General features: G+C 45.1%; 1 protein-coding gene across 3 annotated transcripts in view; it reads left to right on the top strand.

Moving 5' to 3' along the window:
- The window catches only part of spryd3 (SPRY domain containing 3), a 301,493-nt gene that overhangs the window by 271,395 nt on the left and 2,949 nt on the right, over window positions 1-27,149 (top strand). For all 3 annotated transcript variants that reach the window (XM_041180447.1, XM_041180448.1, XM_041180446.1), the window contains one exon: window positions 25,236-25,375. In XM_041180447.1, coding sequence (XP_041036381.1) covers window positions 25,236-25,375 — 140 coding nt within the window. The remainder of the gene's footprint in view (window positions 1-25,235; window positions 25,376-27,149) is intronic.

The following is a 27,149-nucleotide window of genomic DNA, read 5'->3' as shown; positions in this document are numbered from 1 at the left end:
ACCCATAGTACCTTTTCAAGGGTAGCTAGGGATGGGGATTAAATGCTGACCCTCTCACTGACACCTAGATGCCCAGAGTCACTTTTTCCCTTAAAGTCTCATTCCTCTGTGTTCCCCGAGTGCCCTTAAGCGATCTCTAAAAGAGCTGTCTCATCCCCACTGTGCACTCTCTCTGGAAGAGCTCGGTCCCCTTCCCCCACCCCCCTGTGCACTCTCTGGAAGAGTTCTCCACTTCGTCCCATACCTTTCCCTTTCCCCCTTCAGGTCATCATGCCTCGTCCCTTCGCTCTGAAAGAAATTTTTCATTCGCCCCATCTCCTGCCTGATTGCACAAATTTTTGGACCTTCCTCTTTCAAATATCTATCCACTTCCCTTGTAAAATCGATGATAGATTCTGATTTCCTTATTACTTCTGGTTGGACCTTCTATGTTCCAACAACATTCAATGTAATTCACTTAACCTCACCCTTTACTCTCTTGAAAAATTGTTTCCCTCCTCGTCACTGACTAGTGAAAATTGTTTTTGCCCCATTTACATTATCAAAGTGCCTGGTAACTTTGGCCATCTATATGAGGTCCTCCCATCCTCTACACTCTGTAAATTTGAGCTCATCCAAAATTCTATCGTCAGTATCTGAACAAGTCCAGTTTGCCGTTGCCCCAGTCCTTACTGACCCGCAGTAGCTCTCAGTTCCCAAAGCTTCCAATTTAAAATTTGCATCCTTGTCTCTAAAGGCGCTGCCCCTCCCTATTTTACAAACCTACTATGGCCCTCCCCAGTGCCTCTATTCCTTCGATTCTAGCCTAAGTGGTTTCTTCCAGGTTTCTGTGTGTGCTTGCTCATGTGCGCAGTTTGGAGGTAACATTGCACACTCTTGAATTTTCTCCCTAAACCTTTCCACTCTTCTCCTTTAAAGCCTTTCTTAAAACCTTTTGACCAAGCTTTTGATCACCTGTCTTAATACCTACTACTTCCACTCAGTCCAATTTTGTTTTCATACACATCTCTGATAGGCCTTGGTACGTTTCCATTTTAAAGGAGCTATATGAATGCAAGTTATTGTATCTCTTTTAAGTCTCATTTTAATTTAAGTCTCATTTTAATTTCTGCAGTCATCCAATGAACTCCAGCTTTTGCAGCATCCTCTTTACTTACAGGAATGTATTTAGTCTCTAGCCTAATCATCCCCTGTTTGAACAATTCCTATTGTTTGCCTTGCCTTTTTTGCAAATGTTCTTCCAGATTAGCTGGGCCTGCTCCCTCTTAATTGAATTGAAACGGACTTTTTGCTGACTTTTCTCTTTTGAGGGTGTTGTCAAACAGAAATTCTTTATTGCAGCAAGTCATCACCCCCAAGCTCTTCAATCCAGTCATTGAGGAAAATTAGAATACACAACTCACTACATAGGAACACTACATAGGTGGTCATTCAGCCCCTCGAGCCTGTTCTGCCATTCAGTTAAATCATGCCTGACTGGTGTATTAACGCAATTTGCCTAACTTGGTTCCATAACCCCTGTTATCCTTGCCTAACAAAAATCTCAGTTTTGAAACTCTCATTTGACCCCCAGCTTCAGCAGGTTTTTATGGGAGAGAGTTGCAGATTTCCAACATTGTTTGTGTATAAGAAATGCTTCCTGACATCACCCTTGAACGGCCTGGCTCTAAGTTTAAGACTATACCCTTCTTGTTCTGGATTACCCTCCACCAGAGGAAATATTTTCTCTCCATCTACCCTATCAAATCCTTTGATCATCTTAAACACCTCGATTGGACAAGCCCTTAATCTTCTATACTTAAGGGAATACAAGCCTAGTCTATGCAACCTGTCTTCATAATTTAACCCTTTTGGCCCCAGTATAACCATGTCAGCCATGAATCAGTTGGTAACACTCTCACCCTGAATCAGAAGGTTTTGAGTTCCAGTCCCACTCCAGGACTTCAAGATAAAAAATCTAGGCTGACAGTCCAGTGCAGCACTGTGGGAGTGCGGCACTGTCAGGAGTGTCATCTTTTGGATGAGACGTTAAAACGAGGTCCTGCCTGTCTTCTTGAGTGGATATAAAAGATTCCATGGCACTATTTCGACAAAGAGCAGTGGAGTTCTGGACAATATTTATTCCTCAGTTAACATCACTAAAACAGATTATCTGGTCATTGCCATGTTGCGGTTTGTGAGAGCTTGCTGTGCGCAAATTGGCTGCTGTGTTTCCATCAGTGCAACAGTGACTGCACTTCAAAAGTACTTAATTGCCTGTAAAGCTCTTTGGGACATCTTGTGACTGTGCAAGATGTGATATCAATGCAAATTTTATTTTCTTCTATCATTCTGGTGAATCTGCGCTGCACTCCCATGTTATGTTTCTTGCATTCTTGCAAACTTGCCAATTGCAAAAAGGTTTGGTAAACTACACATAGGTTCTTTTATTTGAAGACTAGCACTAATATATACAAGCTGACATCCTAGTTCTGTAATGGCACGTACGCTAATTACATATTCTCTTAAAGCAATATCACAACATTCCCCTTTTTTCCAAAGATAAACATTACATACGGTCAGAGTAGATAGATGATAGATATGTGAAAACTATTTGCACAAAAGATAGATCTCCGTTAATCATTTAAGAGTTTGAGTCTCCATAATGTATAGGTGGTTTACTAATCTTTCTGGATCTCGCGACGATATAACCTTCCTGAGAACTGGAGCAGGATTTTCCGGTCCTGACACTGGCAGGCATTGTCTTGGACAGGACAGGAAAATTTGGAGAGCCATTAAAAGTCAACAGTTCCCCAAATGTTCCCAATGCCTGTCGGAATCCCAGCCCTAGACTCCTTATTTCAGTATCATTTGGGGGATTTTGACTTGTCGGTACTTTGTCATCCTGTGTATTATCGTGGTGCTGGTTGTTTTCATAGTGGTCTTCCACAGTTTCACTCTGAGTTCATCTTGGAATGTGTTCTTGATGCAATTGGAGGGCTGGGTGGTGTACAGCTGGCTTCTGTTTCTCCTTAACATCACCTCATTCAGTATTGTCTCGACTCATTGTACATTTTAGTTCCATGACAAAACCACGATCCCTGGGTGGGATGTATGACCCAAACTTTTCGTCCTACATGTGGACTAGGGAGTTCCGCGCCTGCATGTTGGTTGTGTGTCATCTTCATTCTCCCTTGTTTCTTGAAAAGTTTCTCCTGTATTCCTGAAACTTTGGACATGTGATGGCTTGACATGTGATGGCCTGCCTCCCAAACACTGGTGACGGTAAGCCCATGTCTAAAGGTGTTGCTCTCAAGTATAACATGGCAATACGGAGATCTTGTTTTGTTTCTCTGTACTTGATGTGGACCATTCACTTGGCAAGACCGTTAGACCTGGGATAGTGTGGCGTGACTGTTACATGGTTTGTACCCCATTTAGCACACATGTCCCTAAAAGGTCTGCCAGTATATTATGCCCTGTTGCCTGGTATGATCGCCTCAGGTGTACCGAACAAACCGGATATTGTGCTCATTGTGTCTGCCACAGATGCACTTGAGACATCCTTCAATTGTCGGATGATTGAAAACTTGTAAAAGTAACCAGTGACTAGGAGAAAGTCATCACCACGGACAGTGAATAAACCTGTTGCAATTTTGGACCAAAGGTGCAATAGAACCTCATGAGGGTGTAGTGGTTCTTTGTGCAGGTGAGGTGATCAATATAACTAAGTAATTACTTAAAACACATTAAGGATGACAGGACAGATGATGTGTCAAGGCTGCCTGCAGCATGTGGGAGCTCCTGGATAACACTGTGATCCAGGACAAACACATCTGCAGTAATTGTTTGCGGCTTGAGGAACTTTGGCTCAGAGTCATTGAGCTGGAGGCTGAGCTGCAGACACTGTGACACATCAGGGAGGGGGAACGTTACCTGGATGCTTTATACCAGCAGGCAGTCACGCCACTTACGATAGGGTCTTCTGATGTGACCAGTGATCAGGGGCAGGAGGATGTAACTGTAAGTGAGGCAGGTATGGGGACCCAAAGGGCAGGAGGGCAGGCGTGTGGGCCTGTTCAATTGTCCAATAGGTTTGAGGTTCTCTCAGCTTGTTTGGATGAGATTGGGGGTTGCAGGGTGGATGAGCTAACTGACCATGGCACTGTGGTACAGGCAGCCATTCAAGTGGGGGAAACAAAAGGGAATGTAGTGGTAGTAGGGGACAGTATAGTGAGGGGGATTGACACTGTTCTCTGCAGCAAAGAGTGAGAGTCCAGACGGCTGTGTTGCTTGCCCGGTGCCAGGGTTCAGGACATCTGCTCAAGGCTGGAGAGGAACTTGCAGTGAGAGGGGGAGGATCCAGTGGTTGTGGTCCATGTAGGTACCAATGACATAGGCAGGATGAGGAAGGAACCTCTGCATAGTCAGTATGAGGAACTAGGCACCAAATTAAGAACCTCAAAGGTAATAAGTTTTGAATTGTTACCTGAGCCACATGCAAATTGGCAAATAAGATTATAGAAATGAATGCGTGGCTCAAAGACTGGTGTGGGAGATGTGGGTTCTGGTTTGTGGGGCACTGGTGCCAGTACTGGGGAAAGTGGGGGCTGTATCGTGGGACGGTCGACACCTGAACGGTGCTGGGACTGATGTTCTAGTGAGCTGCATAACTGGGGAAGTGGGGAGGATTTTAAACTGAATAGTGGGGTCAAGGGATCAAATTTGGGAAGATGTGACAAACCAAAGAGTAGTGACAAGGCGAGAAAGGTACTAATATGGGAAATGATAAACAGAAAGTGACAAGAAGGGACAGAGGGTACAAATTTAAGAATAAATCAGCAGATAATGCCAGGCATTACAAAAATAATAAAAAGACAGAACTAAATGCTCTGTATCTAAATGCATGTAGCATTTGAGACAAAACAGATGAACTGATAGCGCAAATAGAAATAAATAAGTACAATCTGATAGACATTACAGAGACATGGGATGACATAGATTGGGACCTGAATATTGAAGAGTATGTGACACTTAGAAAGTTATAAAAAGGTAGAGGGATGGCTCTGATAATTAATGGTGGTATTAGCACATTAGAGAGGGATGACCTAAGTTCAGGAAACCAGGATGTAGAAGTGATTTGGGTTGAGATGAGGAATGATAAAGGCAAGAAGTCACTTGTGGGAGTGGTGTACAGGCCTCCTAATTGTAACTACACAGTAGGACAGAGTATAAAAGAAGAGATAATGGGAGCTTGTCAGAAAGGTACAGCGATAATCATCGGGGATTTTAATCTACATATAGACTAGAAAAATCAGATGGGCAAAGGTAGCCTAGATGAGGAGGTCATAGAGGGCAGAATATCCTGCCTGTCGAGTGGGCAGGCCCAACCCAATCTCCGGTGGGAGGGGAGCCGATCCCCGCCAGAGAACCAGGCCCCACCGCCATTTTAAGTGGGCGGGGCAATTAAGGCCCATCCAGTGTGACGTCCGGCGGGAAGCGCTATGCGTTCCCTGTGTGGACGGCAGGGGGGGGTGGGATTCCCCAAAAGCGAGAGTGCGCTCTTTCATGCATGCGCACAAAAGCGCGCACATCTCCCTGAGGCTAAGTGCAGCCTCAGGGAGATCGCTGACAGTTTGAAAAACGTTAAAAATAGAAAAAAAAGATCCTTAACATGTCCCCCTCATGTGACAAAGTCACACGAGATGGGACATGTTCATAAATTACACTGAAACTTTAATAAACTTTTTTAAACCCTACATGAAACTTCATCCCGCCGGTGGATGAGGTTTCATGTTTTCTCTATTCCCCGCTGGGGTTCCTGGCCGACCCACCAGCCTTAAGGTTGGACGGGCAGGTCCTTTAATTACATAATGTATCCTGTCAATGGCCTCAATTGGCCATTGACAGGTCGGCGGGTCCGCAGCTGATTTTGCTGCACCCCTGCCTTCCTGAATATTTAAATGGGGCGGGGTGAAGTCGGGGGTTCCGATTTTGTTGCTGGCCCCGTCCCCTGCTCGCTGACGGCAAAATTCAGCCCAGAATGTGTTTGGGATAGTTTCTCAGAACAACATGTTCTGGAGCCAATCAGAGAGCAGGCTATACTAGACCTTGTATTGAGCGACGAGATAGGATTAATTGATAACCTCATAGTGAAGGCGCTCCTAGGTAGCAGCGATCATAATATGATTGAATTTTACAATCATTTTGAGGGAGAAACGGGTGCACCCAAGACTAGCATTTTAAACTTAAATAAGGGCAATTATGAGGGCATGAAAGCAGAGCTAGCTATAGGCAACTGGCAAATGAGGTTAATGCTTATGTTAGTAGAGGTTCAGTGGCAGACATTTAAAGGGACGTTTCAGAATACACAGAATAGATACATTCCAATGCCCGACTCAAGATTAACTGCACAATGCGACCCTGAACGGATTCATTGTTGCCACTCACCACCAATCCGCTGCCCTTTAAATAAGGAACTCGCTGTTCTGCTTGAGTACTGTCTGTAGAGGGAGTCTGCCTCCTGGGGTTTCACTGTACATACAGCCTCTGCCATTGCTGCAGACAGCCTGTAATTGTACCAAATCTTGCCTGTGGCTCCTCCTGTGGTCTTCACATTTATACCGCTGCCACCTGTTGCATTTCTTGCAGACTCACCAATCTCACAAAAGGATTGGTAAACCATAAATAGGTTCTTTTATTTGAAGGCTGCTGCTAATATGTACAAGTTACAAGAGAGCTCAACAAAGATGTCTAACCTAGAGATTCAACGTGCACAGACGCGTGCGTGCAGATACTCACGCACAGATACATGCACACCATGCACGCACAGGGACACCACATGTTGTCCTTCTGTGCCTTTAAAATCCTGTGATTTGCCTCTTCCCCTTTATACATGTTTCTGTCTTTTAATGTAAATCCCATTGTTACCATATGTCTTTGAAACTTTACCTTTCTCATAATATAAATCTTTTCATGGTGCTATTACCAGTAACGTTTGGGAAAAATAAACACACTTTTTGGCCTAACTTCTCCGGCTAAGTGTAACATCCCACCATCTCTTTAAAATTCAAACCACCCTGATTTATCTAAAACGCAAATTCTCCTCACCTCACATTCTAAGACTTCAGCCATGTTTATGTATTTAGCTTTTCAAACCTAGCTTCCTTTTGATGAGTCAAAGCCTCCAGACCGACTGTCTCCAATTCAGTTAAATAACACACGCACGCACGCACCCACACATGCCTATTAATCTGCTATTGCAATAAATCTCAATAATATTATGAGAATTATTATGCTTCCATGACAGCAGACACGTGCATGCACAGATACACGCAGAGATGCACACACAAACCTGAGCAGAGGTGTACACAAAAGCCATGCTAGGAGGCACGTGCAGACACACACAAACTCTACGACCGGTTCTGGGGCAAGGTCCCCCAATTTTTTATGATCCCGGACTAGGAGGGATGAATTGGCACCACTTCTTTATCCAACCCCCTCGCTTGGTTGCAACAAGGTTAGTTTAAAAAGGATCCCTTCCCTCTTGGATACCTTTTCCCAGTCCAAATGTATTTATGTTTTAAAAGGAGCCAATTTAACCAGGCTTTCCTGAGTTTATTAGTTGCTAAAACAACAGAAAAAAAAATATACACAGAGCAGACACAGATTAGAAATGAGAAGTGAGTCCAGAAATAAAGGTTTTAAAAAGAAGTATACAAATCAATCTTTTGGCTTATCTATGAGGAGTAGATGGTGAAACATCGTGACCGTTAAGTTGGGTGATTCCGGTAGTGCTGACTTTAGCAGTTGAGCAGTGGATTTGGAGATTCTAGGTTCTGCAGGTTAGCTGAAGGAGTTAGAACCATAGAAAAGTTATAGCACAGAAGGAGGCCATTTGACCCATCTTGTCCATGCCAGTCCGAGGACACCCAGGTGCCCTTTCTAATCCCACCTTCCTGCACCCGGCCCATAGCCCTGCAGCTTACAGCACTTAAGGTGCAGATTCAGGTACTTTATAAAAGAGTTTACAGTTTCTGCCTCTACCACCAACTTGGGCAGTGAATTCCAGACACCCACCACCCTCTGTGTAAAAAAGTTCTTCCTCATGTCCCCCTGACATCTTTTGCCACTTATCTTGAATCTATGTCCCCGGCTCTAGAGTTCTCCACCAAGGGAAACAATTTTATCCTGTCCGCTCTATCTATTCCCCTCATAATTTTGTACAGCTCAGTTGTCCTGTTTCCTTTTTGACTGTGGCTTTGGTGACTTGTAACTTGCTTCCAGCAATCAGAGAGAAAAGGACTTTTTACCTGCAAGCGCAGGGATGCTTAGTTGATGTTCTTCAGCTGTGACATTCACAGCATACCCCCGAACATCAAAACTAGCACGCACAACTAGGGTTGCAGTTGGCTTTTTAACCCCTTTTCTCGTGTATTCCTGGAAGGGAAAAGGCAAACATGTCTTTCGCCCATACCTGCTTTCTTTTCAACTCACATCATGTCCACCATCTGGGATATAACTCATAGGAGCTGGTTTTTGCTGAGATGATAATCAGCCTTCATTATCTCCGCAACCACAGGAGATTACAGTTTAGTTTTTGCATTACATCTTTTCCTTTGAAGGGCCTCTGTCTGAAGTAGGCTGTCTCACACATTTTTAGGTGCGACATTCCGTTCTCTCTGGCCTTGTTGGTCAAGTAATCCACAAAGGAATTTTCCAGCAGGTGGTTACTTTACAGCTTTAGCCAGCTTTTGCTTGTATGTCATTTAAAAAAAAAACACAGATCTTTCTTAAACAGTTCAATATGTACGTACGCAATTCCGGGCTATGATCCGTGGTCATGCTGACTCCCACATGCAGACTCACACGCAGGCATAAAAACTCACGTGCAGACGCGTGCACAGACTCTCTCTGTCTCTCTCGCGCACACACACACACATCACACCCTGCTAGTCACCGACTGCTTTACATCCTGGATCCGCACTGACACTTGTACGCTGTTTGCATATCCTCTTAGTGATATCACAACAGACCAATATTTTCTTTCTGATGTGTGGTGCCCCAGAACTGAATGCAGTTCCTCCAGATGGGAGCTAACCTAAGCTCTGCACAGCTGTAGCATAACTGTCATCCCCTTTTTTTATAATTCATTCATGGGATGTGTGTCATTGGCAAGGCCTCCCCAATTGCTCTTGAGAAGGTGGTGGTGAGCTGCCTTCTTGGAACTGCTGCAGTCCATGTGGTGTAGGTACACCCACAGTGCTGTTAGGAAGGGAGTTCCAGGATTTTGACCCAGCGACAGTGAAGGTCAATTCCTGAATCGTGAGAGTTTTGATCATAATCGTAGCTAAAGCATCAACAGTTCCCTCTCACTTCTTATAACACCCTGGAGTGGAAATCTTCAGGTCCTGGGGACTTGACTATCTTTCATCTCTTTAGTCTATCCATGACCATTTTTTAAAACTTGTTTTCAGTCTTTAGTTCCTCCCTTTGGCTTCTTTTTGGTTCTCTTTGTATCTCTGGCAATTTATTCTCACGCTCTATTGTGAAGACCTATTCAAAGTAGCCATTTCCATCTGTCTCTCTTACTTCTATTGTCGATGCTGCCTAACCAGTACATACTACTGAATTACTAGGAAAATTGGCTCCGAATTGTGTATTTTGGGACTCGGTGGGGGAATGCCATAGAAATCAAATATGTTAACTAGAAAAGGGAGAGATGGATTCGATCTCAACTGAAACAGATTAGGCTGCACAACTATATAAAGGAAGGAATTAAGGATTTGCAATGGGAAGGGGGTAATTAAAATCAATTTCCAGAAGAGCAGAGCTTGGAATATGATCAGGAGTGAGAGAAGAATTGGTACATGTGCCACACACTCCATTTTAGGATAGGTAAAAAATTCCTCAAGGGATTTTCCAATGTTACAAATGCCAACAGTCGGCTGTCACCATTCTGTCACACTTGTAATTCCCATTCTAACTCAGCAATCAGCTGTCCTGTTCCATATCAAACCAGCATCTCCATCTGCACAGCAGTTGCAGCAAAAGAACCTCCACATCACCTAGCACAGCTACCACAACATTTCAGGTAAATTAAATGATGCGTATCTCCTTCAGACTTTTGTAGTTGTCTAGGTTTTTCCTGCAGCTTCGCTCTGGTCTCAACATCAGCAAGTGTCAGATCCAGCCCTCAGGCCCTGCTTTGAGATCCCTCCTGTACTTGTCTTTCAAAAGGATTTATCCTACTTGGGAGCTTTGGCTGAGTTAATATTTTGTTGGACTAATAATCCAGAGAAGCTGAGTTCAAATGCCACCATGGATCTTTGTAAGTTTTAATTCATTTTTTGTGAATAGAAAGTGAAATAAACTTGGAATAAAAGGCAAGCATCAGTAAAAGTGGCCATAAAGTTGTTGGATTGTCGTAAGCACCGAACTGGTTCACTAATGTCCTAGAGAAGGAAATCTGCTGAACTTATCTAGGTCTGGCATCAAAGCAGTTGTCTGTTAACTGTGTTCTGAAATGACCCAGCAAGTAATTGCATTGTACCAAACCGGTACCAAAAAAGGATAAGAATAAAAACAACATGCGCACAACATGCCTCTGACCTAGATATTGAATTAGCATATGATAAAGGCACACCCAGCCCAGTCAACCCTGCAAAGTTCTCCTCACTGATACCTGAGGACTAATGCCAAAATTGGGAGAGCTGCCCCATAGACTATTCAGCAACAATATAGTCATACTCACAGAATCATACCTTACAGCCAGACTCTTCCATCACTGTCCCTGGGTATGTCTTGCCCCACTAGGAGTGAGGGAACAGTGGTATGTGTCTGAGATACCTACTCTCCTCAAATTTTGTCCTCAAACACACCCCCAATTTATATCGCTCCACCATTGGTGGCTGTGTAAGCAGACCCTAGACCCTAAGCTCTGGAATTCCCTCCCTAAATCTCTCTGCCTTTCTGCCTCTCTATCTCTCTTTGCTCCATTAAGGTGGTCCTTACAACCACCTGCTTTGACCAAGCAGCCTGGCCAATTACCACTCCATTCGCCTACTCTCGATCTTCAGCAAAACAGTGTAGCTGTCACCAGTGCTATCAAGCGGCACTTACTCAGCAATAAACTGCTCACCAATGCTCAGTTTGGGTTTAGCCAGGGCCACTCGGCTCCCGACCTCATTATAGTCCTCGTTCAAACATGAGTAAAAGAACTTAATTCCAGAGGCGAGGTGAGAGTGACTGCCCTTGACACCAAGGCCGCATTTGACCGAGTGTGGCATCAAGGAGCCCCAGCAAAACTGGAGTCAATGGGAATCAGGGGGAAAACTCTCCGCTGGTTGGAGTCGTACCTAGCACAAAGGAAGATGGTTGTGGTTGTTGGAGGCCAAACACTTCCACTCCAGAACATCACTGCAAGAGTTTCTCAGAGCAGTGTTGTAGGTAGGTTTCCTGCTAAGTTGTACAGCAGGCTGCAGTGTTCTGAGAGAAATAAAGCATGTGAGCAGCCATGCAAAAAATTGTTAAAGGACATATTAAGGGAAACATTGGTCCTAGGCCTGACTACCTTTAGCTACTTCATCAATGACCTTTTCTTCATCCTAATGATCAGAAGTGGGGATGATCGTTTCTGTTTCTGAGCCACCATCTCCATCCCTCTCCCTGGCAACTATCTAAGGTTGAAGAACAATGTTTGCAACCTTGGTGTCATATTTGACCCTGAGATGTGCTTGCCACCAAATGTCAATGCCTTCCATAAGACCACCTATTTTCACCTGCATAACATCACATGGCTTTGCCCCTGTCTCAGCTCATCTTCTGCTGAAACCCTCATCCATGCCTTTGTTATCTCTAGGATTTACGTTTCCAACACACTGCTCACCGGCATCCCACATCCTAGCCTTTGTAAACTGCAGGTAAACCGAACTCTGTTGCTCATGTCCTTACTCATGCCAAGCCCTGTTCACCCCTGTGCCCGCTAACTTATATTGGTTTCCAGTCAAGCAAAGCCTCGATTTTAAAATGATCATTCTTGTTTTTCAAACATCTTCTTGGCTTTGCCCCTCCCTGTCTCTAACCTCCTCCACCCCCACAACCCTCTGAGGTACCTGCTCTCCTCCAATTCAGGTTTCTTGAGAATCCTTGATTTTAATTGCTCCATATTGGCGGCCGTGCCTTCAGCTGCCTGGGCCCCAAGCTCTGGAATTCCCTCCCTACCCCTCTCCGCCTCTCTACCTCACTCTCCTCCTCTAAGACCCTCCTTAAAACCGACCTCTTTGACCAAGCGTTTGGTCAGCTGACCTAATATCTCCCTCTGTGGCTCAGTGTCACGTTTTGTTTGATGATGCTCTTGGAAAGCACCTTGGGGTGTTTTATTATGTTAAAGGCGCAAATGAGTATAAGTTGTTGGTGGGAAGTGACGAGTAACATTCGCGCCACACATACCAGGCAATGTCCATCTCCAGTAAGAAAGAATCTAACCATCGCCCCTTGACATTCAATGTCATTACCATCAATGAATCCCAACCCATCAACATCCTGGGGGTTACCATTGACCAGAAACTGAACTGGACTAGCTATATAAATACTGTGGCTCCAAGAGGAAGCAGAGGGTGGTGGTAGAGGGGTGTCTCTGTGACTAGAAGTCTGTTTCCAGTGGGGTTCCACAGGGCTCAGTGCTGGGGCCCTTGCTGTTTGTCGTGTACATAAATGATTTAGACTTAAATGTAGGGAGTATGATCAAGAAGTTTGCGGATGAGACAAAAATTAGTAGGGTGTACCAATTGTAAAAAATTGGTAAATAGTGAGGAGGATAGCTGTAAACTGCAGGAGGATATCAATGGACTGGTCAGGTGGGCAGAGCAGTGGCAAATGAAATTCAATCCGGAAAAATGTGAGGTAATGCACTTGGGGAGGGCTAACAAGGCAAGGGATTACACTATGAATGGTAGGACCCTGGAAAGTACTGAAGATCAGAGGGACCTTGGTCTGCATATCCACAGATCCCTGAAGGTAGCAGGGCGGGTAGATAAGGTGGTTAAGAAGGCATATGGGATACTTGCCTTTATTAGCCGAGGCATAGAATACAAGAGCAGGGAGGTTATGCTGGAACTGTATAAAACGCTGGTTAGGACACAGCTGGAGTACTGCATGCGGTTCTGGTCACCACATTATAGGAAGGATGTGATTGCAGTGGAGAGGGTGCAGAGGAGATTTCCCTGGATGCTGCCTGGGCTGGAGGGTCTGAGCTATGAGGAAAGATTGGATAGGCTGGGGTTGTTTTCCTTGGAGCAGCGAAGGTTGAGAGGGGACCTGATAGAGGTGGATAAGATTATGAGGGGCATACATAGGGAGCATAGGAAGGCACTTTTTCCATTAGTAGAGGGGTCAATAACCAGGAGGCATAGATTTAAGGTAAGAGGTAGAAGGATAAGAGGGGAGCTGAGAAAAGACTTGACAGGGTAGATACTGAGCTTGTTTCCCCTGGCTGGGGAATCTAGAACACAGGGACACAGTCTCGGGATAAGAGGTTGATCAAGGACTTGGATGAGAAATTTCTTTACTCAGAGTTCTGAATCTCTGGAATTCACAGAGAGCTGGGGATGCTCAATCGCTGAGTATATTCAAGACTGGATTTTATAGATTTTTGGGTACTAAGGGAATTAATTATAGGGTATGGGAATAGTTTGGGATGGTGAAATTGAGGCAGATGATCATCCAGGATCTTGTTGAATAGCAGAGCAAGCTTAAATGGCCCACTCCAGCTCGTATTTCTTATGTTCAGTGCTGTCAGACTGTTTACCACAAGTCTTGGATCAGTCCCAACTTCGTCCAGCTGAACATTGAGAAGACAGTCCCGTTATTTTCAGTGAGCACCACAAGCTCTCCTGATTTGTCACTGATGCGTCCACCTCCCCAACCACTGTCTCAGACTGAACAATAATGATATTCAACCTTGGTGGCATGGTCAACTTTGAGCTTCTTGCCACACATCTTGAACATCATCAATACCACTTACCTTCACCATCCCAGGAATGGCTACCTCTTCGCCCCCAGCTCCTCACCACTGAAGCCCCTCTCCACCATTTTGTTACCTCCAGCTTTAATTCTTCCAATGCTTTGTCTTTCCATTGTCCACCCTCCATAAACATGGATGTTACTTGTATGGGCTTCCAGAAGACACTCAATAAGGTGCCACACAAGAGAATGTTCGAAAATACAGATGTGCATACTGTTGGAGGCAGCCTTTTGATGTGTACGGAATTGGTTAGAAGGTAAGAAACTGTAGGAGAATGGGTATGTACTCAAATTGGCTGAGTGTAGTGTTGCCCCCAGGGACCTATGTTGGGTCCTCAGCTTTTCACTTTATCAGTGATTTATGTATAGGAACAGAGAGCCGCATATTCATCGATTACTGATAACAATAAGTTAGATAAAATGCTATGTAGTGTAGATGGTGGCTGAAAGTTGCAGTGGGGCATTGATAGATTAAATGGGTAAAACTGGCAGCTGGGAATTCAGTGTGGGAAAGTGTGAAGTCATCCACTTTAGACACGGGAAAATTGGCCCAGAGTGTTTTGTAAATGATGAAAAACTGGAAACTGTACAGGAGCAGAGTTAGGGATCCATGTACAGAAATCACTAAAAACTAGTGAACAGATAATAAAAATTAAAACACGAATGTAGTGTTAGGCTTCATCTCAAAGGGGCTGGACTAGGTAGACATTATGTTACAGCTGTATAAAGATCTGTTTAAATCTCATTTGGAGTATTGCATTCAGTTCTAGGTAATTTCTTAATGTCATGATCTTGGTGGAGACCACTAACTTTTAAAAAGAAATTCGAACTCCCAGTTATCAACTGAAAAAATTATGCCACGAGAGTTCACGTTTGAAACAAAAACCTTCACTGTACAAGAGTTAAACAAAGCAAGTACTACTAGCTTAATACTATATTTCATAAACCTGTGACCACTACCATCTAGAAGGACGAGGGCAGCAGGCAGATGGGAACACCACCACCTGGAAGTTCCCCTCCAAGTCACTCACCATCCTGACTTGGAACTATATCCAAATTTGTTGACGATACAAAAATAGGTGGGCAGGCGTGTTGTGATGAGGGCATATGGAATCTAGATAGGTTGAGTGAGTGGGCAAAAACGTGGCAGATGGAGTTTAATGTAGGAAAGCGTCAGGTCATGCACTTTGGTAGGAAAAATCAAAAGGCAAACTATTATCTAAAAAAAGCGCAGCACAGAGGGATCTGGGTGTTCTTGTGCATGAAACACAAAACGTTAGCATGGAGGTGCAGCAAGTAATTAAGAAGACAAATGGAATTTTGGCCTGTATTGCTAGGGGGCTGGAGTTTAAAAAAGGAAGTCTTGTTACAATCGTATAGGGTGTTGGTGAGGCTGCATCTGGAGTACTATGTACAGTTTTGGTCCCCGTATTTAAGAAAGGATATACAGGCATTGGAGGCAGTTCAAAAGAGATTCACTTGACTGATTCCTGGGATGAAGGGGTTGACTTATCAAGAACTGCTAAACAGGTTAGGCCTTTATTCATTAGAGTTTAGAAGAATGAGGGAAGATCTTATTGGAACGTACAAGATTCTGAGGGGGCTTGACAGGGTAGATGTTGAGAAGATGTTTCCACTAGTGGGGGAATCTCGAACTAGGGGACATAGTTACAGAATAAGGGGAGACTCATTTAAAACTGAGATGTGAAGGAATTTCTTCTCTCAGAGGGTAGTGAATGTCTGGGATTCTCTACCCCAGAGAGTTGTGGAGGCTTGATCACTGAAAGCATTTAAAGAGGAGGTAGATAGATTTTTGAAATATCGGGGAGTTGAGGGCTATGAGGAGCTGGCATGAAAGAGGAGTTGAGGCCTGGGGCTGATCTGCCCCAGATCTTATTGAATGCTAGGGCAGGCTTGAGGGGCCAAATGGCCTACTCCTGCTCCTTTTTCTAATGTTCTTATGTTCCTTCACTGTCGCTGGGTCAAAATCCTGGAACTCCCTCCCTAACAGCACTGTGGGTGTACCTACACCACATGGACTGCAGCGGTTCAAGAAGGCAGCTCACCACCACCTTCTCAAGGGCAATTAGGGACGGGCAATAAATGCTGGCCCAGCCAGCGAAGCCCACATTCCATAAATGAATTTTTAAAAATGCATTCTTTAACCGGAAAGTCTCAATAGACCACTCCTGTTCTACTTTTATTTCCACCCAAGAGTTCCTGTATACAGGATCTTGAGGGTTCCTTCACTTCTCCTGGGACCAAACAAGATGCGCCGCAGCTCTCGGGAATTCACTTTGATTCCCGCCTGTATTCCCACTATTCTTCAAGATTCTTGGCGATTTCTCGGGATCCTTCCACCAGCATCTGGCTAGATGACCCTCGAACTCTCCTGCACCATCCCACTGTTTGTGGACTCCCTAGCTCAAACATGGGCCTCATTGCATTCTTGCTTAGTGACTCCAAATCAGAAAACACCCTTGGTTTCTGATAGCTCACTGCTACTGGCTGACAGCTCCTGGCCGATTCTCTCTACTTGTCTCCAAGCTGCTTCCAGGCTGACTTCAACTGCCCTTTTCCGTGAGTAATCACAGATAAAACCAGAACCAAAATAAAACCTCCCTGCAATCTATCCCCATAGCAGCAGGGCACATGTGGAATGTCCTAGATAATGACTTAAACTAAGTATCTCCAACTTTAAACCTGTCCTTTGATCTGAAAAGTATATGGATACTTTAAAACCTTCCCTTGTTTACCAGTTTCTTTCACCCGTTCTTTGATCTGGGAAAATTGCATGAATATTGTAAACCCCTTATTGAGGCAGCTGTAGACTCGCTGTCTCCATCACAAAGCTCAGAGATGGGTCGTCCAATGTTTAGTGTTTTCCACTTACAACTCTGACCTTATTAAATAAACGTAGGCCACCCTTTGAATTGCAGTTACCCTAGGGCCAGAATTTTCCGGCCCCATAGGCATCGGGTATCATGGTGCCAGGGGAGGTCAGGCATGATAGGGCAAGAAGGCCATTGTAAAGCCAGTTTGTGATCGTCCGCTCCACCGTCAATGGCAGGACACGTTTCCCAACGCCAGGAATGTCATTTTAATATATTTGCATCTAATTATAAGCCCTGCTCACCAGAAACATGCCCCCCACCCCCCCACTGTCAAATTTACTGTCCACATCAGCGTGACTTCAGAACAGCGCGCTTCACAACTGCCTTAAAGAGGCATGTACCCGGTGAGCTGAACTTCGAGGGGAACTCAGAGATGAGTGCACACAGCCTTACGCGTCGCTTACAAGTATCGCCTGTAGGACATCAAGGAAGTGGCGTTGCACATTCATTGGTGCACAGGCAAGTCACTTTCTCCAGCTGGCTTTCAGTGCAGTGCCAGGCCAAGGGCTTCAGTGTGGGTCAGACCAGGGGTGGGGAGCAAGGCAGCACAGGCAGACTGAAGGAAAGACTCGAGCGCATGCTGGGTGTTGGGGGAGAAGGGGGTGAGGGAAGTGGCCACACACTTGGAAAAACTTGTCAAAAGTGAGCATTCTTCTGCAGCTGAGACCGTTTGGCTGCATCAGCATTGGCATGCTTGGAATCGGGCTTCTGAAGCTTTTCTGCCCACTCAAGCAACACAGAATCATGGAAGCATCACCAAATGCTGCAGAACTTTTCACCCCTCGGGCGCAGATTTCAAATTAATGTGCATTTCAGGGGGCAGCAGAACAATTGGCCGACTGGGTAAGTTGTACAATCCCCTTGTGAAAGGTGACCATGGAGCAGTCACTGAGGGAGACACTCACAGCCCCTGCACTGTCTTTATTAAGATGTGGACCAGTCTCCCCCATTGTTCAAGCTAACAGCACAGCCTTGCAGTGTGGGTTAGAAGAATGCCTGTGCCTAAGCTGAGAGCACAGCCTGCAGTCCAATGGGCAAAGCTGCTGCCAATCTGTCAGGTGAAGTGGGGCAGAGTTGGGTGGGCTTTTGGACAGCCAGTGAGCGCACTACAGACTGTCCATCCAAGTGGTGGCCAGAACTCTCCTGCATGTGTGAAGAGACGCACATGCTAACTCGCGTGTCTTTCTCTTTGATCTTGCAGGTGGGGGATATCATGATCAAGCCTGGTGATTTGGTGGTGTGCCTCATGGCTTACAGAGACCAGGGAAGAAGAAGAGAGTGGCAGAGGTGCCTGGCTCAGCAAAGGGAGGAGCATCTCCCTCAAGATGAAGGGGTGGCAGGGTCTGCTGCGCATGCAGCTGAAGATCCAGCATGAGCCTTGGCTCGACAGACCCAGAGTCAATAGCCAGCGCCTGTCATTCCTGCAGATGACCGAGAACCGGTCACCAAAAACTGCACATGCCTCGGGAACTGGGTCAGTCACATGTGCCACCTGCTGCAGGATTTGGCGCCATGGAAACATGGAGGGCATCCACTGCCAGTGGCCATGAAAGTGACCGCTGTGCTCAATTTTTACACCATTGGCTCCTTCCAGGGCTCCACAGGTGACCTGTGCAGGATCTCGCAAGCCTCCACGCACAAGTGTATCCAGGAGGTCACGGGCACCATCTTCATGGAGACACAGAACTTAGTGCATTTCGCCCGGGATCAGGAAAGTCAGGAAGCAAGAGTGCTCGGATATGCCCGGATCTCAGGTTTCCCACAGGTGCAGGGTGCCATCAATAGCACTTACGTGGCGCTCAGATCTCTGTGGCAACAAGCGGTCAACTACGACAACCGCAAGGGCTTCCTCTCGCTCAATGTTCAGCTGTCTGCGACCACCACAAACACACCCTACAGGTCTGCGCACAATTCCCAGGGAGCACTCATTACTCCTACATCCTGAGTCGCTCACAGATCCCTGACATCTTCCAGGGTCCACAGAGGCTGCAGGGTTGGCTCCTCGGGGACAAGGGCTACCCACAGAGGCCGGGGCTGGTAACACCTGTGCAGCAGCTTCAGACTGCAGCTGGGCGATGGTACAGCGAGGCTCATGTCATGACTCAGACTTCGGTGGAGCAAACTATGTAGGCATTTTGAAAATGAGGTTCTGGTGCCTCCACAGGTCCGGTGGAGCACTGCAATACAGTCCACCGAGGGTTTTGCGCATCATTGTCGCTTGGGCGCTGGAAAGGGGGGAGGACTTGGCTGAGGAGGAGATGGAGGAGCTGCATGTATCCTCCAATGAGGAGGACATCAAAGGGAATGACAATGATGAGGCCCTTGAAGGCGAGGATGTCTGAGATGAAGCCATCACAAACACTGCTCATCATAACAAGGAGCCGTAGACAAGGAGACGTTCTTGGGAGTTTATTCACAATAGTGAACGTTAAGTGATTAATACCCATGCCCAGGCATGAAGACAGTTGGAGTGAGTGTAAGCAGGATGCCTGCCAGGCCAGATGAGAAGGATGCCTGGTATGTGTGGGTGGTGAGTGGTGCTATGGGTGGGATGAGGACAATGATGGTGAGTGTGAGAGAGTGAAGGTGATGTTGCTTGAACTGGCGGTGAGTGAGGGCCCTGTGGATGTGTGATGAGTTTGTGAGTTGAGAGTGATGAGAAGAGTGACTTAACTTGGCGGAACGGAGGAGATCACTGGGCTGCTGTCCTCTTTGGTAGGGCGTTGGCGCTGACCATCACTGCCACCGCCTCCCATGCTGGATTGGTGACCTTGCTTGCTGGTCTTTGCCCAGAGCGGGGGGTAGAGGACTTCACGGCACCCAAGGGAGGCGTTGCTAAATTTGGGGGCCGCATGTTTCCTCCCTTTGGCAGCCATGACTTTGCAGCAGCTCCCAATGCCTTAGAGAGAGCTAGCTGTGTGCAGGGGCACTCTTTAAATATGGCACCCTGATTGTTGAAGGCCTGAGGTGACGGCGGGGCAGACGAGTCAGAGGCTGTTCCGCTAGCGATCCGGCAGGTTTCCTGGGAATGCATTATTAAAGAGGCCAAGAATGGACTGACATAGTGTGAAAAGCTGCCCTTTTTCCCGTCTGTTACCACACTTTGTGCAAATCTGGGACAAGTCCACCCTCGGTCTGTTTACTAGCTTCTCAAACCGGGAGCTTTCTCTCATTCAAAAAAAAATCTATCCCCAAACTAAAAGCTATATTCCTAAAACACATTAATCATGAAATCTCATATTCTTACTGTCTTCCCCCTGCCCTCACTCCCTGCGCTCTGCCCCCTCTGTGAACGAATAAATTCTTTTAAGAAGTATTTAAAGAGAGTCTCCAGTGAATCATAGAGTCATTTATGGTACAGAAGGAGGCCATTCAGTCCATCGAGTCCATGCTGGCTCCTCACAGAGCAACCCAGTCAGGCCCATTCCTCCACTTGATCCCCATACTCCTGTAAGTTTATTTCCTCTAACAACCCATCCAATTTCCTTTTGCATTTTTTTTTATTCATTTATGGGATGTGGGTGTCGCTGGCTAGGCCAGCATTTATTGCCCATCCCGAATTGCCCTTGAGAAGGTGGTGGTGAGCTGCCTTCTTGAACCGCTGCAGTCCATGTGGTGTAGGTACACCCACAGTGCTGTTAGGGAGGGAGTTCCAGGATTTTGACCCAGTGACAGTGAAGGAACGGTGATATATTTCCAAGTCAGGATGGTGAGTGACTTGGAGGGGAACTTCCATCTATCTGCTGCCCGTGTCCTTCTAGGTGGTAGAGGTTGCGGGTTTGGAAGACGCTGTCGAAGGAGCCTTGGTGAGTTCCTGCAGTGCATCTTGTAGAGGGTACACACTGCTGCTACTGTGTGTCAGTGGTGGAGGAAGTGAATGCTTGTGGATGTGGTGCCAATCAAGTGGGGCTGCTTTGTCCTGGATGGTGTCGAGCTTCTTGAGTGTTGTGGGAGCTGCACTCATCCAGGCAAGTGGAAATCATTGATTGTGTCCGCTTCCACCACCCTCATGAGCAGCGAGTTCCAGGTCATTACCATTCACTGAATTAAAAAATTTTCTTCCTCACATTCCTTATTTTTTATTCGTTCATGGGCATCACTGGCTAAGCCAGCATTATTGCCCATCCCTAATTGCCCTTGTTTAGAGAGCATTTTAAGAGTCAACCACATTACTGCATCTCCTCTTGCATCTCTTGCCCAAAACCTTAAATCTGTGTCCCCTTAGTCCTTGTACCATCAGCTAATGGGAACAGCTTTTCTTTACCCGCCTTATCCAAACCTGTCATAATCTTGTACACCTCGATCAAATCTCCCCTCAATCTCCTTTTGCTCCAAGAATTGTGTCAGTATTTACAGGCAAAATAGGTTTTCCACATTACGTTATCAAAACTATTTAATTTTGCCATCTCTGTCAGATCTCCTCTCAATTCCCTGCTCCAGTGAAAAGATGGCCAGAGTCTTTATTAATAGGGCCTTAAGGGTACAAGTGCAAGGAGATTATGTTAAACTTGTAGGAAACACTGGCTTGGCCCCACTGGAGTATAGGGTCCAGTTCTGGTGTCACACTTTAGAAAAAAAGATTCACAAAAATGATTCCAGGGACGAGGATGGCACGTAGATGGATTGGAGAAGAGAAAGTTGAGAGGAGATTTGATAGAGGTATTCAAAAACATGAGATGTCTGGACAGAGTAGATAGAGAGAAACTGTTCCCATTGGTGGAAGGATCCAAGAACCAGAGGGCACAGATTTAAGGTGATTGGCAAGAGAAGCAATGGCGACATGAAGAGAAACTATTTCATGCAGCGAGTGGTTAGGATCTAGAATGCGTTGCCTGAGAGTGTGGTGGAGGCAGATTCAACTGAGGCATTCAAGAGGGAATTGATTATCTGAAGAGGAAGAATGTGCAGGGTTACGGGGAGAAGGTGGGGGATTGGCACTCGGTGCATTGCTCATTCGGAGAGCTGGCACAGACTTGGGGCCGGATAGCCTCCTTCTGTAATGTAACCATTCTTGATTTTGAGGCTTTGGCATATCTTCATAACCAACCATCTTATTGATTCCCTTCTTCACCCTCCCCATGGCCTTAACACCCTTCCTAAAGTAAGGCACCAAAACTGGGTCCAGTACTCTAACTGTAGGCTGACTAATGGTTTGTGACGGGATAGATAACATAGGAACATTGAATGGAAAATGGACCTAGAAATTTACAATAGGGAAAAATTGACTAAGGTGTGAAAAAGTGACAATAGGAAATAGGGCTTGCAGTCCAGCCTGTCCCATTTCCCCCACTCGATCCCTATACCCCTGCAAGTTTATTTCACTCAAGTGCCCATCCAATTTCCTTTTGAAATCATTGATCGCCTCTGCTTTGACCACCCTGGTGGGCAGAGAGTTCCAGCCCACTACCACTCACTGCATATATAATTAATAATTTTTTAATTACAAAGCGGTTACAGCACAGAAATTTGTACCACACACGAGCTTTCTAATAACCCTCTTCATCTGATCCTATCAGTATGTACTTCTATTCAGATTATCTGGTCATTATCACATTGCTGTTTGTGGGAGCTTGCTGTGTGTGAATTGGCTACTGTGTTTCTTACAACAGTGACTACACTTCAAAACGTTGGCTGTAAAGCCTCTCTATAGTCATTGAAGACACTCTATAGTCATGAAAAGCACCATATAAATGCAAGTCTTTCTTTTCTTTATTCGTTTCTCCCTTGTGCTTCTCCAGCTTCCCTTTAAATGTGACTATGCTATTCGGCTCAATCGCTTCCTGTGGTAGCAAGTTCCACATTCCTACCACTCTAGGCAAAGAAGTTTCTCCTGAATTCCCCATTGGATTTATTAACAACTATCGTGTATATTTTTATAAAATAGATATAGATGTCCTCATGGCTATATCTAAAACTTTAAAAACTGGACAAGGAACTTTTAAAGTGGCTGAAGCTATATCTGTCTGTGACCCTTGAACAAAAGGAGTTTTCTGGCAGTATCAGGCAAACTCTTACCTTGTTATCTCTGAAGAGACACTAATGACATCCATGTGGGCTACACAGACCAGATTCAAAGAGAATTATACAAAGGCCATCTGCATTTCCTAACCCAGGTTGGCCAACAAGAGTCTATTCGTCTGCTAGGCCAAAGGACCCCACAACCTTCCTTTCAATTCTTAATGGTTGGAACATTTAACCATCCCAGGAACCCAGACAAGGGATACACATCCCTTGTCAAAGACAATGTGGCGAGGTGGGAGTCATGTAATGTGAACCTCTAGCTGCTGGAACCAGTTACATTGCCTTGTTGTACTGCAAACTCAGTCTGGCATTTTAATATCTACGAGCGGCCTCACAGAAAAGGATCTCTGCCCAGAGTGAATGCCTGGCCCCATCTACACTGTTTCCAGTGGAACTTCAGTACCATCGCCTACAAGACTGATGTATCTCTGTGTGCCTATCTCATCATGGAAATCAACTCTACTGGGAAAGTGAATTACACAGTATCAGTTTTCAGCCTGCCACCCCTGTGAAGGAATACTTCATTGAACTTTGATTCTGGACTCTGGACACACGTGAAACGATAATTCTGTACGCTGTGGTCTTTGCCTTGTAAACCCTTCTTCCTCTTTTTCTGTATGGATGCACAGGTGGCTATGTTGTGACCCTCCTTCCACGTTTGAGTGTGTGCAAATAAATTAACCCTTTGAGTTCATCCTACCTCAAGTTTGCTGTGGGTTTATTAATAGAAATTGGATCACACCAAAACCGAGTGGTTAGGAAATATGCCACCACTTATAAAAGGGGAAGCAAATTAAAAACACCTTTCTGTTCACAGAACGGCAGTGAAAGGAGAAATTAAGCCCCCCTCTACTCCTGCCCTTAACAATTATATAGGGATAAGCAACACTGACCTGGTGGGGAGCATCACTAGTTACTTCCCTCCACTCTGCGAAGCATCCTTCAACCAGTAGCTTTCTGTCCTTTAGACAACTTCCTAACTATGCTGTCACTTTAGCTTAAATATTGAGTGCGCTAATAGCTGCACTAATAACCAATTTAAGATAATCAGTCAAGCTCGTAATGAAGCTCATTTGTACTTGCTAGAAGCAACATACATTCATACACAGGGACCCGTTCTCTTCAACCAGAAGGAATATGTTCAAGCCTTGCACTTTTTTTTGTATTTCCCAGGAGCTTGGGAAGCCCATAGTTCCCAGTTGCTTTCTCCATGGATATGCCTCAGCCAATCAGAGTCAACTTGCCAACCAATCAGCTATTTTCTCCTGCAGTATAAATTGTTGGGATCATTTGAAATTTGGCATTCTTGCGTTTGTCCTGATGAGTGCAAGAACAGAAGCTTTGATAACATGTCTCTCTTTTCAGCAATGAATATTGTTATGAATGCACAGTACTGTTGTATTCCTTTTGTCCAGTGTTACTAATGAGTTAGTGTGATTTTACAATTTAAAGCGCTACAATGCTTAGTGCAGTCAATTACCGAGATTGTGGCGCTCTGTGGGAGTGAGTATGTTAATGCTGCTGGAAGCTCACTGCCAACATTCAGCTTAGCCTGGCAAGGTCTATGGGTTCTGTGTGTGGGGATGGGAGAACCCCAGTAAGCCCTGCATGCATAGGAGCTCCACCACAGAAAAAGTATGCAAACCTTTGTGTCTTATGGATAATTATTTCTGGGGCTCCTATTTCAGAACCAAACTTGCTGAGAGTTAGAATGCACTCTACATTGCTGTTGTTAAGATTTTGGGACATGAGAGAAGCTGTCTGATTTTGTAAAATGTCATTTCTTACAAACATAAAAGCAGAATTTCCATTTGGAATAATCTTCATATCTTTTACTAACTGTTGATTGGAATAAGTGAGCATTTGCTTTTCTGCAGGTCTGTCAAATGTATAAGTCATGTCCAGACCAGCAAGAGTTAGGATTGTAACTAGAAAACAGTAAAGGCACACTCCTAGAGACTGATCGATGTATCCATTCCAAGAAAGAGAACATTCTACAGGCAGTTATTTAATTGTAACTTATGAGTCCAATTCTTTGGCTGAAATGTCATGAAATAATCATATTTCAATCCCAAAAACTTTAAGGAAACAAGTTGGACTGAACCAGGATTTACATGGTAGCCACATTCTACATCATAAGCGCCTGTCATATATAGATCCGGTTTCATATTCCTGTGGGCTAACTAATGAACCAGTCCCAGTTTGATGGAGCATCCTGCAGCCTAACTGTTCCCAGTTGGGCCCTATTCATGATTCCTGTTGTAATTTGAAAGTTTGTCTAAGAACTTTGTCCTGACTGACATATGTATCTTTCTACAGCTGACAGCGATGATTGTGTTGATGCTGCAGAAGTGAAGCCCAAACAGAGGCGTGTGAGGAACATCATGTATTTTAATGATGAGGAGGAAGAGGATGAAGGAGAGGAAATGGAACAAGAATATGATGGAAAGAAAGTAACAGTACGAAAGCACTTCTCTTGTCCACTGTTTGCTCTGTTCTACAGTCAGTTCTTTCTCCTGCTTCTGTAGAATGCTGGGCCGAGCAGACCAGATGGGAATAAGGACAGGTCGGAGCTAAGTTATGTTACTGGCATATTCAAGTTGATGAGCAGTCCTGGTACTTGTGAGTGGAGAACCATGGCTTTTGAACCTAGCACACTGGCATTTTGCACCTGTTTGTAAAGTCTACCTCTCTCTCCTTCCATTGTACATTATTGCTGAACAAGAGTTCAGTGAAGTCATGTAATCCCCTCTGACAGATACCTTTGCGTTCTAACAGTGCCAACAGACAATATGCATCAGTGCACTTATCTCTGCTCCTTCGAGGTTATTTGGGTATCACACAAGATGAGCTAGTTACAATTAAACATCACTTGGCAGATGGCTCTGTTCATGAACTGAGTTCTGCTGTTATGATCTACTTTTTGAAATGTCAAAGTCCCTGTGGAGTCAGAGGATAGACTCAGTACCTCAAGCAATGTACAGAGAGATTTTTTGCTTCTATTAAAGGTCATCCCAGGAGCAGAGGTAGCTGACACTCATCCGCATCAGTAATGAAATGTAGTTTGATTAGGAAGGACTGTAAATGTATTGGACCATAGTACAGGAGTAAAATAGTTGAGGTCAAGCAGCAAGTTATTAGATTATGTCAAATTAGGGGATAAAAGACTGCAGATTGCAAAAGTCCCAGGAAAGAATAGAGTAGGAGGCAGTGTGGAAAGTCTCGATAGCAACACAGCGAGACTGCAGTGAAGTGAGAGAGAGAATGTCAGCTGGAGGTGAGGGAAGGACTGCCCCACAGGCAACCTTGTGTTCTTGTCTGTGCAGAAGTGAGAAAATCTTGTCTAGATTTGGAATGTTATTAAAGGCATGGAGTTACCTTAGAAACTGAGTGAAGTGTTAGCTGTGGCTCACTTGGCAGCACTCTCACCTCTTAGTCAGAAGGGTTGTGGATTCAAGTTCCACTTTAGAGACTTGAGCAGATAATTTAGGTTGACTCTCCAGTGCAGCACTGAGGGAGTGCTGCACTGTCAGAGGTGCCATCTTTTTGAGAAGAGGTAAAAGTGACTGACCACTACCCTGGTCAATATTTATCTTTCAACCAACATCACTGCAACAGATTCATGTGGTACTCATCCGATTGTCGACTGTGGGACCTTGCTGTGTGGAGATTGGTAGCTGCATTCCCTCACTGTAAAACTGTGACTACACTTCATAGTGAAACATTTTGGGATTTCCTGAGTGAGATAATCAGGCACAACATAAATATCCTTCAAGAGAACAAAGCTGAAAGATTACAATTTGCCTTTGAATTGTAGCCCAGTGGGAGCCAAGATGTGAATTTGGAAATCTAGCATGTTTTGAGAGAGGTATCCATGAGTCATGTCAACTACAGCTAACGCTTCTTGCACTGATGAATCAGGTTACTGACTGAATCCTCCATCAGCTGTGAGCACATCAGGACATGAATGGATTGGACAAATTCAACCTGAGCCCCTGTCACATTTTGCTTTGCCAACACACTGTCCCACCAGCTTATCTGGGGCTGGTGTTGATTACAGGCTATACTGCTTTAATTTTACAGTATACAGGCAGCACCATAAGACTGGTGTTCAATCACAGGTTGAGGGAGGTACCTTCCAGTAAGAGCAGTGCACCAATTGTCAAAGTGTTGAAGCTTGAATTGAGATTGCCCATTTCTGTTGATGCTATGTTTACACTGTACAGTACCCCT

The sequence above is a fragment of the Carcharodon carcharias genome, chromosome X (genome assembly GCF_017639515.1).
Source record: "Carcharodon carcharias isolate sCarCar2 chromosome X, sCarCar2.pri, whole genome shotgun sequence".
NCBI lineage: Eukaryota > Metazoa > Chordata > Chondrichthyes > Lamniformes > Lamnidae > Carcharodon > Carcharodon carcharias.
The sequence above is the reverse complement of the archived record's forward strand: the minus strand, read 5'-3'. Positions and strand labels throughout refer to the sequence as shown.